At 48.4% G+C, this 13635-nt stretch overlaps 1 protein-coding gene across 3 annotated transcripts in view; it reads left to right on the plus strand.

The window, feature by feature from the left end:
* C9H22orf23 (chromosome 9 C22orf23 homolog) overlaps positions 1–13635 on the plus strand; it is a 106482-nt gene that overhangs the window by 44099 nt on the left and 48748 nt on the right. For all 3 annotated transcript variants that reach the window (XM_063940564.1, XM_063940562.1, XM_063940563.1), the window contains one exon: positions 11962–12079. In XM_063940564.1, the coding sequence (XP_063796634.1) occupies positions 11977–12079 (103 nt within the window). In that variant the 5' untranslated portion in view covers positions 11962–11976. The remainder of the gene's footprint in view (positions 1–11961; positions 12080–13635) is intronic.

Raw genomic sequence — 13635 nt, forward strand, 5'->3', positions numbered from 1 at the left:
GGAAAACTGAAGCGCTGTTTGTCCTGTATGCATCCAACAAGATTGGTGCCCCTGCTTCAAAGCAAACTATTGCTCGCTGGATTTGTAACACGATTCAGCAAGCGCATTCTACGGCTGGTTTGCCGTTACCAAAATTGGTCAAGGCCCATTCCACTAGGAAGGTGGGCTCTTCTTGGGCGGCTGCCCGGGGGGTCTCGGCACTACAGCTGTGTCGAGCTGCTACTTGGTCGGGTTCAAACACTTTTGCAAAATTCTACAAGTTTGATACCCTGGCTGAGGAGGACCTCATGTTTGCTCAATCGGTGCTGCAGAGTCATCCGCACTCTCCCGCCCGTTTGGGAGCTTTGGTATAATCCCCATGGTCCTTACGGAGTCCCCAGCATCCTCTAGGACGTTAGAGAAAATAAGATTTTACTTACCGGTAAATCTATTTCTCGTAGTCCGTAGAGGATGCTGGGCGCCCGTCCCAAGTGCGGACTTCTTCTGCAATACTTGTATATAGTTATTGCTTCAATAAGGGTTATGTTATAGTTGCATCGGTCTTGAACTGATGATATGTTGTTTTCATACTGTTAACTGGGTAGTTATCACAAGTTATACGGTGTGATTGGTGTGGCTGGTATGAATCTTGCCCTTGGATTAACAAAATCCTTTCCTCGTACTGTTTATCTCCTCTGGGCACAGTTTCTCTAACTGAGGTCTGGAGGAGGGGCATAGAGGGAGGAGCCAGTGCACACCAGGAACTAAATTCTTTCTTAAAGTGCCCATGTCTCCTGCGGAGCCCGTCTATCCCCATGGTCCTTACGGAGTCCCCAGCATCCTCTACGGACTACGAGAAATATATTTACCGGTAAGTAAAATCTTATTTTTATGTCGACCATGAGGTTTCCTGGTTAGATCCACAACTAGGGCATTCAGTACATGGTCATACACATTCAGAACACATTAATGTCACTAGGGACCCTTCGGTTCCGGACAAACTGCTTATATGTATGATATATATATATATATATAGGATATGTGTGTATTTGTGTATTACAATATGTATATTCATATTACGATTTCTAATGAATGCTGAAGTAAAAGTATTCCTTCTCATGTGCTGGTCGCTCTGTTGATAAAGCTCTAGGTCGGCCGTGATGAGTTGGTCTTAGATCCTCATGAAGAGTCCGAGTGTTTATTCTTTTCCCGCCGCGGATAGAATACAGTAAAAGTCAACTCCTGGTCTGCACGGGGCCCTGTCACAAAGGATCGTATACAGGAAGCTAAGTGATATTTTATTTATATGCTTTGAAGATATTTGCATTACATGCGCATGGGGGAGTGCTTGTATTCGGAAATGGTCGGTTACCTTGGCATCTTATAGAATTACCCTAGAGAGAGAGGGGATGTTTCTTATGTTGGGTGTTCTCTATAACATTGCGGCAGGCTGCCGTGCGACTACAGGAGGTATGGCCAAGGGAATGCTGAGGCTGACTCCGAGAGATACTGGAGTATTTTCCCTGTGACGGTGTAACCGCTGTTTGGGGATGCCTTAGTTAAGTTACTCTCGGCGGATACCACTGGTAAGTCTACCTTAGTGAGATAGGTTCCCTCACAACGGTTGGTGACGCATTCTTTTGTGGGATGCAGTTATTTTAACCGGTTGGATACCGTTCTTTTTTCCCTTTCTTTGCAGATAGTGGAAGGTGAAAAGGTAAGAGCTCTGCAGCCTTGTTAGGTTCGCAGAAGCGGATATCGTCTTCTGTTTCTACCACATCCACCGCATGTCGCTGGGTCTATCTTGCTGGAGCCCACACCGGTGGGAACTCGTCTAATACTCTTCAGTCAGTCCGGGAATGGACTTGGACCTGTGAGTTAATAATAGAATCCAAAGGGGGACATACTGGAGTTTACAGATGATTCCCCTCACTGATTTTTCAAATAGATCTTACCGATTCCCCTCTGGAAGGGGAGGTAGTATGCGACGCCATACCAGAGTTGCGTCAGGATCAGGACATTGTCCTGCTGTCCCTGTTAAAAAAAAGAAAAAGAAACAAAGATTTCTACTTAAGAAGTTGAACTACAGGATGGAATCTCTCAGGCCAGGGAGCTCCAACACGTAAAGGTAGAAAGGGGTTTAAATGCGTTTTTCTCCGCATTAAGCTTACCTGGGTTGCTATCCAGGAGTGTCTTTGCCATTTCACCGGAGTGATGGCAGTATGATGGTTTTCCTTCAATAGTAAGAGCCATTATTATTCTGTACTGAGACGCTCTCCTGACTACGGCGAGGTTAAGAAACAAGTGGTGCAAACCGTTGTTTCTCTCTGACTGTTCTTCAACACAGAGAATGGCTGTTGTTCCCAACGACGCAGATGTCGGAGGTGGGTATCAGAGTAGATACTGAACGGTTGAGGTTTTGTTTTTTTCCTGTGGAAAGAGGTCTGAGGAGTCGGGTCAGATTTGCAGTGACAACCCATCAATATGTTCCGTTGATGAAGAAGATGGGTGCGGCCTAAGAGGCCTTTTCGGTGAGCAGGTCAAATGCCAGAGTGGTTTTCACGGGACCAGTTGGACATGTGGTCCGGGTCTCACCTGCACATGCACCGGAATATAATCCTAAGGACCAGGATACCGCTCTGTGGTGTCTGCACAGTTCTCACCTCCTAGAGGGACGAAGGTTCGGGATCCAGGATTAGATCCTGGTGTCCATGCATGCAGATCTCCGAGGCTGGGGAGCAGTCTTTCCAAGGGAAGTATTTCCAGGGAAAAAGGTCAAGCTGTCTGCAATAAGCTTTCTTGAGTTAAGAGCTATTTTCAACGAACATATTCTTTGTGATGTGCCCGTGTTAATTCTGTTGGACGACTTGACAGCAGTGGCGTAAGTAAGCCGCTAGGGCGGAACAAGGAGCAAAGCCGCTATGGCAGAAGCCGCAAAAGTTTTCCGCTGGGCGGAAAGGCAGGTAAACGCTATATTAGCAGTCTTCGTTCCGGATGTAGACGACGGAGAAATAGATTTCCTCAGCAGTCGCGATATCCATCCGGGAGAAATGCAGTCGTCATCGAGAAGTTTTCACAGAAGCGACAGGTCTTTGAAGAGTGCCTCAATTGGACATGATGGCGTTTCGCCTCAACGAGCAACCTCGGGGATATTGTTCCAGGTCAAGGGACACTCAAGCTATAGCAGTGGTCGCCCTCGTGACAACTTGAGTGTTTTCAGTCGGTCTATGTGTCCCCTCCACTTTCACTCTTTCCGATGGTGATACCCTTAAGAAGAACTAAGGTTCAGGCGATCCTCATTGTTCTGGTCTAGTCAAGAAGGTGCTTGGTATCCAGATCTTCAAGACTTCCTCAAAGAAGATCCATAGCCTTTTTTCTTCTACGAGAGGTCCTGTTGCAGCAGGGACCTGGCGTGTATCAGGACTTACCGCAGCTGCGTTTGACGGCAGGGCGTTTGTACGCCATATCCTAGCCCGAAAGGGTATTTCCAGTGAAGTCATTCCCACTTTGCTTCCAGCTAGGAAAGGAGTAACGGTGAAGCTTTACCTCCATATTTGGAGGAAGTAGGTGTCTTGGTGTGTATCCTAGAAGGCTCCTACGGAAGAATTTCAGCTGAGTCGGTTTTCTCCTTTCTTTGCAAGCAGGTGTGGATGCTGGCCTAAAGCTAGGCTCCTTTTCAGTGCAGTGTTCGGCCTTATTAATTTTCTTTCAAAATGAATGGGCCACCTTTCCGGAAGTTGAGACTTTTGTGAAGGGAGTGCTGTACATCCAACCTCCGTTTGTGCACCCACTGGCACCGTGGGTCTTTAAGTGGTGTTGCGGTTGAAACCTTTATGAAAGGTTGTGTTAAAAGTTCTCTCTTGGAAAATGGTCATGTTATTGGCCTTGGCATCCGCAAGGCGGGTGTCGCAAGTTGCGGCTTTATCTCATAAGATCCCCTATTAGATCTTCCATGTGGATAGAGCGGAATTGAGAAATCGGAAATTAGTTCTGCCAAAAGTGGTTTCTGTGATTCCCGGAAACTAGCCTATTTTGATGCCAGTGGTTACTTAAGCGTTGGCTGATTCAAAGTCGATGTAGTCAGGGCTTTGAATATTTATGTCGCCAGATCGGCTCTGTTTGTCCTGTATGCTCCCAGCAAAATTGGGGCGCCTGTTTCTATGCAGTTTGTTGCACGCAAGATCTGTGATACGATTCGGCATGCTCTTTTTACGGCTGGATTGCCGTTACCGAAGTCGGTGGAGACCCATTCTACTTGGAAGATGGGTTCTTCTTGGGCGGATGCCCGAGGAGTCTCGGCGGTTCAACTTTGCCAAGCGGCTGCTTGGTCGGGTTCAAACACTTTTGCTAAGTTTTACAAGTTTGATACCCTGGCTGATGAGGACCTCATGTTTGCTCAATCGGTGCTGCAGAGTCGTCTGCACTCTCCCGCCCGGTCTGGAGCTTTGGTATAAACCCCATGGTCCTTACGGAGTCCCCAGCATCCTCTAGGACGTCTGAGAAAATAGGATTTTAATACCTACCGGTAAATCCTTTTCTCTTAGTCCGTAGAGGATGCTGGGCGCACGTCCCAGTGCGTACTGTGTCTGCAGATATTGGTTATGGTTACACTCTTGTGGTGTTTCTTTTCAGTCAGGCTGTTGCTGACGTTGTTCATGCCATGGCATGCGGTATCTTATTATTGGTTGTGTTGACACACATATTCTTTCAGCATGTGGCTGTGTATTTTTTCATGCCGTTGGCTGATGTTCTATTGAATGCCACGTTCTGCGGCATGTTCGAGGTGTGAGCTGGTATGACACTCACCGTGTTTAAACAATAAATTCTTTCCTCGAAATGTCCGTCTCCCTGGGCACAGTTCTCTAACTGGAGTCTGGATGAGGGGCATAGAGGGAGGAGCCAGTTCAAACCCATTCAAAGTCTTATAGTGTGCCCATGTCTCCTGCGAATCCCGTCTATACCCCATGGTCCTTACGGAGTCCCCAGCATCCTCTACGGACCAAGAGAAAAGGATTTACCGGTAGGTATTAAAATTCTATTTTCTTCTAAAAAAGCTCTTCTTAGGGCTGGCTGGAGCAGCCCCTCTGTTAAGTGCCTGCTATCTGCGGCACCAGCTACAAAACTGAGCTCCTGTGCAGGGAGGCGGGGTTATAGAGGAGGCGGCGCTATGCATCTTGGGAACAGTCAAAGCTTTTGAGCCTGTTGGTGCCTCGGATCAAGATCCTACTCTACACCACTATGTCTATCCTTGTGGAGCCCAGTGTACCCCGCAGCAGAAACACTAATTTAAATCTTGTTGTGTGCATATCACGTTCTGCAGGATGTCACTAGAACGCATCCTACCGGAAGTTTCCTTACTTCCGCAGGTTGTGGAACGCACCTAATAGGCCGTGGAACGCATCCCGCCGGAAGTGCATATACTTCTGCCCCTAGCCCGGCGCCAATCACTTCATTGGGCGCTCGTGAGCTGCTAGTATGGGACAAATGATGAAAAAATGTAGAGTTGTATAGTGCATAAAATGTATCACCTTTCACGTTATGTTTGTGATATATAAAAATACCACGTCCTACAGGATGCATCTGGATCGCATCCTGCCGGAAGTGACGTTGCTTCCGTCGGCCGTGGACCTTATCTAGAGGGCCGTGGAACGCATCCCGCTGGAAGTGTATATACTTCCGCCCGTAGCTCGGCGCCAGTCACTTCATTGGGCACTCGTGAGCTTCTAGCATGGGACAAATAATGAGGGGTTGTACAGTGCATAAAATTTATATAGTATTTGTGATGTACAAAAATGCCATGTTCTACAGGATGCATCTGGAACGCATCCTGCTGGAAGTGACGTTGCTTCCGCCAGCTGTGGAGTGCACCTAGTGGTCCGTGGAACGCACCACACCAGGAGTGCGTCCACTTCCGCCTGCCTTGGAGCGCATAGTCGTTAGTGCTAATCCCTAGGTCAGATGCATATGGATTTAAACATGATACGTGCAGCAATAATGAAATGATATAAATATAAAAAAAATGAATATATGTAATTCTATTAAACAAAATATGTATCTATTAAACAAATATATATCAAAAATATATAAAAATGTTTCTCTGACGTCCTAGTGGATGCTGGGGACTCCGTAAGGACCATGGGGAATAGACGGGCTCCGCAGGAGACTGGGCACACTAAAAGAAAGATTTGGTACTACCTGGTGTGCACTGGCTCCTCCCTCTATGCCCCTCCTCCAGACCTCAGTTAGATTTCTGTGCCCGGCCGAGCTGGATGCACACTAGGGGCTCTCCTGAGCTCCTAGAAAGAAAGTATATGTTAGGTTTTTTATTTTACAGTGAGACCTGCTGGCAACAGGCTCACTGCAACGAGGGACTAAGGGGAGAAGAAGCGAACCTACCTGCTTGCAGCTAGCTTGGGCTTCTTAGGCTACTGGACACCATTAGCTCCAGAGGGATCGACCGCAGGACCCGTCCTTGGTGTTCGTTCCCGGAGCCGCACCGCCGTCCCCCTTACAGAGCCAGAAGCATGAAGATGGTCCGGAAAATCGGCGGCAGAAGACTTCAGTCTTCACCAAGGTAGCGCACAGCACTGCAGCTGTGCGCCATTGCTCCTCATACACACTTCACACTCCGGTCACTGAGGGTGCAGGGCGCTGGGGGGGGGCGCCCTGAGCAGCAATAATATCACCTTGGCTGGCAAAATAACCACAATATATAGCCCCAGAGGCTATATATGTGGTAATTACCCCTGCCAGAATACAGAAAAAAGCGGGAGAAAAGTCAGCCGAAAAAGGGGTGGAGCCATCTCCCTCAGCACACTGGCGCCATTATTCCCTCACAGTTCCGCTGGAAGGAAGCTCCCTGACTCTCCCCTGCAGTCTACACTACAGCAAAGGGTAAAAAAAGAGAGGGGGGGCACAGATTGAGGCGCAGTAAATATTATAGCAGCTATAGGGGACATAACTCAGTTAGTCCCTGCATTATATAGCGCTCTGGTGTGTGCTAGCATACTCTCTCTCTGTCTCCCCAAAGGGCTTTTGTGGGGTCCGGTCTCCTTTAAGAGCATTCCCTGTGTGTGTGTGCGGTGTGTCGGTACGGCTGTGTCGACATGTTTGATGAGGAGACTTATGTGGAGGCGGAGCAGATGCCTATAAATGTGATGTCACCCCCTGCGGGGCAGACACCTGAGTGGATGGACTTATGGAAGGAATTACGTGCAAGTGTCGACTCCTTACATAAAAAATTTGACGACATGCCAAATGCGGGACAGCCGGCTTCTCAGCTCGTGCCTGCCCAGGCAATTCAAAGACCATCAGGGGCTCTAAAATGCCCGCTACCTCAGATGGCAGACACAGATGTCGACACGGATACTGATACCAGTGTCGACGACGATGAGTCAAATTTAATGTCCACTAGGGCCATTCGTGGCATGATTGAGGCAATGAAAGAGGTTTTACACCTTTCTGATATAAACCCAGGTACCTCAAAAAAGGGTATTATGTTTGGGGAGAAAAAACTTCCAATAGTTTTTCCCCCATCTGAAGAATTGAATGAAGTGTGTGAAGAAGCGGGGTTACTATTCCACACTGTTTGTGGTACCGAAAACCGGACGGTTCGGTGAGACCCATTTTAAATTTGAAATCCTTGAACACTTACATAAAAAGATTCAAGTTCAAGATGGAATCGCTCAGGGCGGTTATTGCAAGCCTGGACGAGGGGGATTACATGGTATCCCTGGACATCAAGGATGCTTACCTGCATGTCCCAATTTACCTTCCTCACCAGGAGTACCTCAGATTTGTGGTACAGGATTGCCATTACCAATTCCAGACTCTACCGTTTGGACTGTCCACGGCACCGAGGGTGTTTACCAAGGTAATGGCAGAAATGATGATACTCCTTCGAAAAAAGGGTGTTTTAATTATCCCGTACTTGGACGATCTCCTAATAAAGGCGAGGTCCAGGGAGCAGTTACTGGTCGGAGTAGCACTATCTCGGGAAGTGCTACAACAGCATGGCTGGATTCTAAACATTCCAAAGTCACAGCTGGTCCCTACGACACGTCTACTGTTCCTGGAGATGGTTCTGGACACAGAACAGAAAAAAGTGTTTCTCCCGCAGGAGAAAGCCATGGAGCTGTCATCTCTAGTCAGAGACCTCCTAAAACCAAAACGGGTATCGGTGCATCATTGCACACGAGTCCTGGGAAAAATGGTGGCTTCGTACGAAGCAATTCCATTCGGCAGGTTCCATGCAAGGACCTTCCAGTGGGACCTCTTGGACAAGTGGTCGGGATCGCATCTTCAGATGCATCAACTGATAACCCTGTCTCCAAGGACCAGGGTGTCTCTACTGTGGTGGCTGCAGAGTGCTCATCTTCTAGTGGGCCGCAGATTCGGCATACAGGACTGGGTCCTGGTGACCACGGATGCCAGCCTTCGGGGCTGGGGCGCAGTCACACAGGGAAGAAATTTCCAGGGACTTTGGTCAAGTCAGGAGTCGTCCCTCCACATAAACATTCTGGAACTGAGGGCCATTTACAATGCCCTAAGTCAGGCAAGGCCCCTGCTTCAAAACCAGCCGGTTCTGATTCAATCAGACAACATCACGGCAGTCGCCCATGTAAACCAACAGGGCGGCACAAGAAGCAGGGTGGCCATGGCAGAAGCCACAAGGATTCTCCGATGGGCGGAAAATCACGTACTAGCACTGTCAGCAGTGTTCATTCCGGGAGTGGACAACTGGGAAGCAGACTTCCTCAGCAGGCACAACCTCCACCCGGGAGAGTGGGGACTTCATCCAGAAGTCTTCCAAATGATTGTAAACCAGTGGGAAAAACCACAGGTGGACATGATGGCGTCCCGCCTAAACAAAAAGCTAGAAAAATATTGCGCCAGGTCGAGAGACCCGCAGGCGATAGCTGTGGACGCTCTGGTAACACCATGGGTGTACCGATCGGTTTATGTGTTCCCTCCTCTTCCTCTCATACCAAAGGTACTGAGGATAATAAGGAGAAGAGGAGTAAGAACTATACTCATTGTTCCGGATTGGCCAAGAAGAGCGTGGTATCCGGAACTTCAAGAAATGATGTCAGAGGACCCATGGCCTCTACCCCTCAGACGGGACCTGCTGCAGCAGGGGCCCTGTCTGTTCCAAGACTTACCGCGGCTGCGTTTAACGGCATGGCGGTTGAACACCGGATCCTGAAGGAAAAGGGCATTCCGGAGGAAGTCATTCCTACGCTGATAAAAGCTAGGAAAGAAGTAACCGCGAACCATTATCACCGCATATGGCGAAAATATGTTGCGTGGTGTGAGGCCAGGAAGGCCCCTACAGAGGAATTTCAGCTGGGTCGTTTTCTGCACTTCCTACAGTCGGGAGTGACTATGGGCCTAAAATTGGGTTCCATTAAGGTCCAGATTTCGGCTCTGTCGATTTTCTTCCAGAAAGAACTGGCTTCACTACCTGAAGTTCAGACTTTTGTAAAGGGAGTGCTTCATATTCAGCCCCCTTTTGTGCCTCCTGTGGCACCTTGGGATCTCAATGTGGTGTTGAGTTTCCTAAGATCACATTGGTTTGAACCACTTAAAAAACTGTGGATCTGAAATATCTCACGTGGAAAGTGGTCATGTTATTGGCCTTGGCTTCGGCCAGGCGTGTGTCAGAATTGGCGGCTTTGTCATGTAAAAGCCCTTATCTGATTTTCCATATGGATAGGGCAGAATTGAGGACTCGTCCCCAGTTTCTCGCTAAGGTGGTATCAGCTTTTCACTTGAACCAACCTATTGTGGTGCCTGCGGCTACTAGGGACTTGGAGGATTCCAAGTTACTGGACGTAGTCAGGGCCTCGAAAATTTATGTTTCCAGGACGGCTGGAGTCAGGAAGACTGACTCGCTATTTATCCTGTATGCACCAAACAAGATGGGTGCTCCTGCTTCAAAGCAGACTATTGCTCGCTGGATTTGTAGCACAATTCAGCTTGCGCATTCTGTGGCTGGCCTGCCGCAGCCTAAATCAGTAAAAGCCCATTCCACGAGGAAGGTGGGCTCATCTTGGGCGGCTGCCCGAGGGGTCTCGGCTTTACAACTTTGCCGAGCGGCAACTTGGTCAGGGGCAAACACGTTTGCTAAATTCTACAAATTTGATACCCTGGCTGAGGAGGATCTTGAGTTCTCTCATTCGGTGCTGCAGAGTCATCCGCACTCTCCCGCCCGTTTGGGAGCTTTGGTATAATCCCCATGGTCCTTACGGAGTCCCCAGCATCCACCAGGACGTCAGAGAAAATAAGATTTTACTCACCGGTAAATCTATTTCTCGTAGTCCGTAGTGGATGCTGGGCGCCCATCCCAAGTGCGGATTGTCTGCAATACTTGTATATAGTTATTGCCTAACTAAAGGGTTATTGTTGAGCCATCTGTTGAGAGGCTCAGTTGTATTTCATACTGTTAACTGGGTTTAATATCACGAGTTATACGGTGTGATTGGTGTGGCTGGTATGAGTCTTACCCGGGATTCAAAATCCTTCCTTATTGTGTCAGCTCTTCCGGGCACAGTATCCTAACTGAGGTCTGGAGGAGGGGCATAGAGGGAGGAGCCAGTGCACACCAGGTAGTACCAAATCTTTCTTTTAGTGTGCCCAGTCTCCTGCGGAGCCCGTCTATTCCCCATGGTTCTTACGGAGTCCCCAGCATCCACTACGGACTACGAGAAATAGATTTACCGGTGAGTAAAATCTTATTATTTAATAAAAAGTTCGTGAACCGCATGATTCTTCATTGGACACATGCTCCACCTTCCTTTAGGGGTATCCAGGATCAGTTCAGCATTGCGATCATCAGCATCGGCCCAGCTTACTCAGAATGGCCACCTCCTGCCCGCGAGGCCAGTAATTCTGCGTCAGAAGACATAAACACTGGTCTCACCACTCCCAGAAAATAGGGCCAACACACAGTTTTCTGGAAACACAGGCAGCACCGCCCTGTCCTTCCCCTCCAAAATGATCTCACGCTGCGGTTTGGGGGCACTGCGTACAATCTTGCAGGACTCGTTATGCACATGCACTGACCCACAAACATCAGAGATGTACGTAATCCATTGGGCTTATGTACATCTCTGAATCAGGCTCCCTGTCCCGTCATGTATGGGATCTTCCCATTAGACTCATTATTCTTACTCTTTCTCATCTTTACAGAGACATTTTTATGGCAGTCCCCAGTCAGCAATGTCTGAGACGGCACAGATAATGTCATTGTATACCACTGTTCAGTTTTCAGCTTCAGATGTATGATTTAATATTTTGCTGGAAATTGCATATCAATTATATGCAGAAATTCTAACAAAACTGCCCCTAAATCCCCTTCTACTGCACAGTATGCCACACATAGTGATATAAGACAGTGCGCCACTCTGTGCAGTGGCGTATCTATCATGGATACAGGATGCAGTGCACATGGGACCCACAGTGTACACCTTACACACAGGACTGACCATTGTGCCTGTCCATCCCCTGGCGCTATCTTTTGTAATGATATATTTAAAAAAGTTGGCACCGCACAAGAGCTAGCAAATAATTTATCATTAGACATAGCACCACAGAATAAGCATAGAGAGTCAGCGTGCCACATGGGCAAGCACAGTGGCAACAGGTATGGTAGAAGTTTCATGGTGTGAGGGCCTGCCGCCAATGACTCTGGGACTGATTCAGAGTGTCACGGAAGTCTTAAAGATATATGTCAATTGGCTTGGTGTCTCCATGACCCTACTGTACTGAAATAACATGTGAATGCCGTTCACCCACCTCTATAAGTGTAAGTGGGCACAAGTAAAATTCAAAATATAGGTGCAAGTTTTGCACATACACAGTGCAACAAATTATTTGCATGTCACATTTTAACATGGTGCAAATAGGCTTACATCCAACGCTAAATCAGGCCCAAAAAGGTTTAAACTATTTTACTCTTTTGTCTCACTTTGTGACTTACAGATTTCCTACTACAGTATGTCCCGGAAGGATGGAAGTATCCAGGTGCCAAGGGGCACTGGTTTCTGGTCCAATGCAAAGCCAGTCCATTACAGTAAAGAGACTCAAGATCTACTGAAAGGTGACATCACAGTGAATGTTTACTGTATGGATAACAGAAATCACCCTTTGCATGTACAGATGTGTCCTCATACATCTTGCCTTAATACACCACACAGCGGGAGATGCATTGCGTGAGTGAGCTGACAGGTCCTATGCAGCTTCCTTAGACTCTGCTGATTAAATCTGCTATGTTACAGTTAGGGAAGCCAATCCCGGGCCATTTTTTCAATCCCGGGTATCGGTATTGAAAGAATGGTCAATCCCGGGATACCCGGGATTGGCTTTAGACTGTGTCCGGCCGTCGCCCCGCCCCTCCCCACCCGCCCTGCAGACATAAAAAAAAAACCTACAAACCTGCACAAAGAGGTAGCGGGTGAGGAGGAGCCGGCGGGTGAGTGCTGGGGAGCCGGGAGTAGGCGGCGGGTGAATGCAGGGGGAGCCGGGACGAGGCGGCGGGTGAAGTCCGCCGCACTTTCCGGCTCTGCGGGTGCTGACAGCGCAGCGTGACCTCACAGTCACAGGTCACGCTGCGCAGGGGGAGACAGGAGGAGGGAGCCGGGCAGCGTCGAGCGTCCTGAGGACGCTCAACGCTGATCCCTCAATCCCTGGGATTGGAGCTTCCAATCCCGGGATTGAATCCCGGCCGTTTTGGGCCTAAATCCCGGGATCCCGCCGATCCCGATCCCGGGAAATGGCCTCCCTAGTTACAGTGTTTTCTAGGTGAACACTGTAGCGTAGTATTTTGTATGCAGACACAGCCACAGTCACACACAGAATATAGGCATGCTGCATATCATTTTAATCAACATACAGTAAGCTGCTTATGCGTCCTATTTGATTCGGTTTGTAAATAAGATGCATTTTAATGGAAAACGTTGCGCGTAAAGACACTCGGCGCTGCTGACTCATGCCACGGCATGGCATGACTAGAAGGGGTGTTTAACGTGGAGGGATGCTAGACGTAAGGGGACACATCTGTATACCACACTTGAGGCCGATTCATGTTTGTATGGAATAGCACAGCTGCTAGGAGGCAGCTCTGCAATTCTGTCTAATTAAAATTCTAATGCAGCAGAAGGCGTTTGTAGGAGATAGAAGCTTCCTGTTTGCATTAGCGAGGATCAGAGAGTGTTGCATTTGAGGACATAGCCTCGGATCACCATCCTGACCATCGCAACCATCAGTCACAATTCACGATGGTTACATGCTGGCCTTAGGTTTCAAACACCGTAGTCCAGGAACTCTTGGTCAGATGACGCAGACCCTGGACCCATCATGCCTTCAAAACAGGGGTGACATGTTTTGAAGTACAGCGCCAGGTGCCACCCCTCAAACGCAGCAGCATGTCAGTAACGCTGCAGCTGACAAGGGGCTGCGAGCGGCATCACAAGACCTGTTCTGCACATGCGCAGAACGGGTCTTGCACCTGTGCTGACCCCCCAAACATCGGGTTGGCGTACATAATGTATATGAATAGGCCCATAGTGTGTGTCAGTGGGAATTGATGGCCTTCAAATCTCCATCACATTTGTAATCACCACAATGTACTACTACTCAGACCCAAAACAAGGCTGA

Source organism: Pseudophryne corroboree, chromosome 9, assembly GCF_028390025.1.
Source record: "Pseudophryne corroboree isolate aPseCor3 chromosome 9, aPseCor3.hap2, whole genome shotgun sequence".
Lineage (NCBI taxonomy): Eukaryota > Metazoa > Chordata > Amphibia > Anura > Myobatrachidae > Pseudophryne > Pseudophryne corroboree.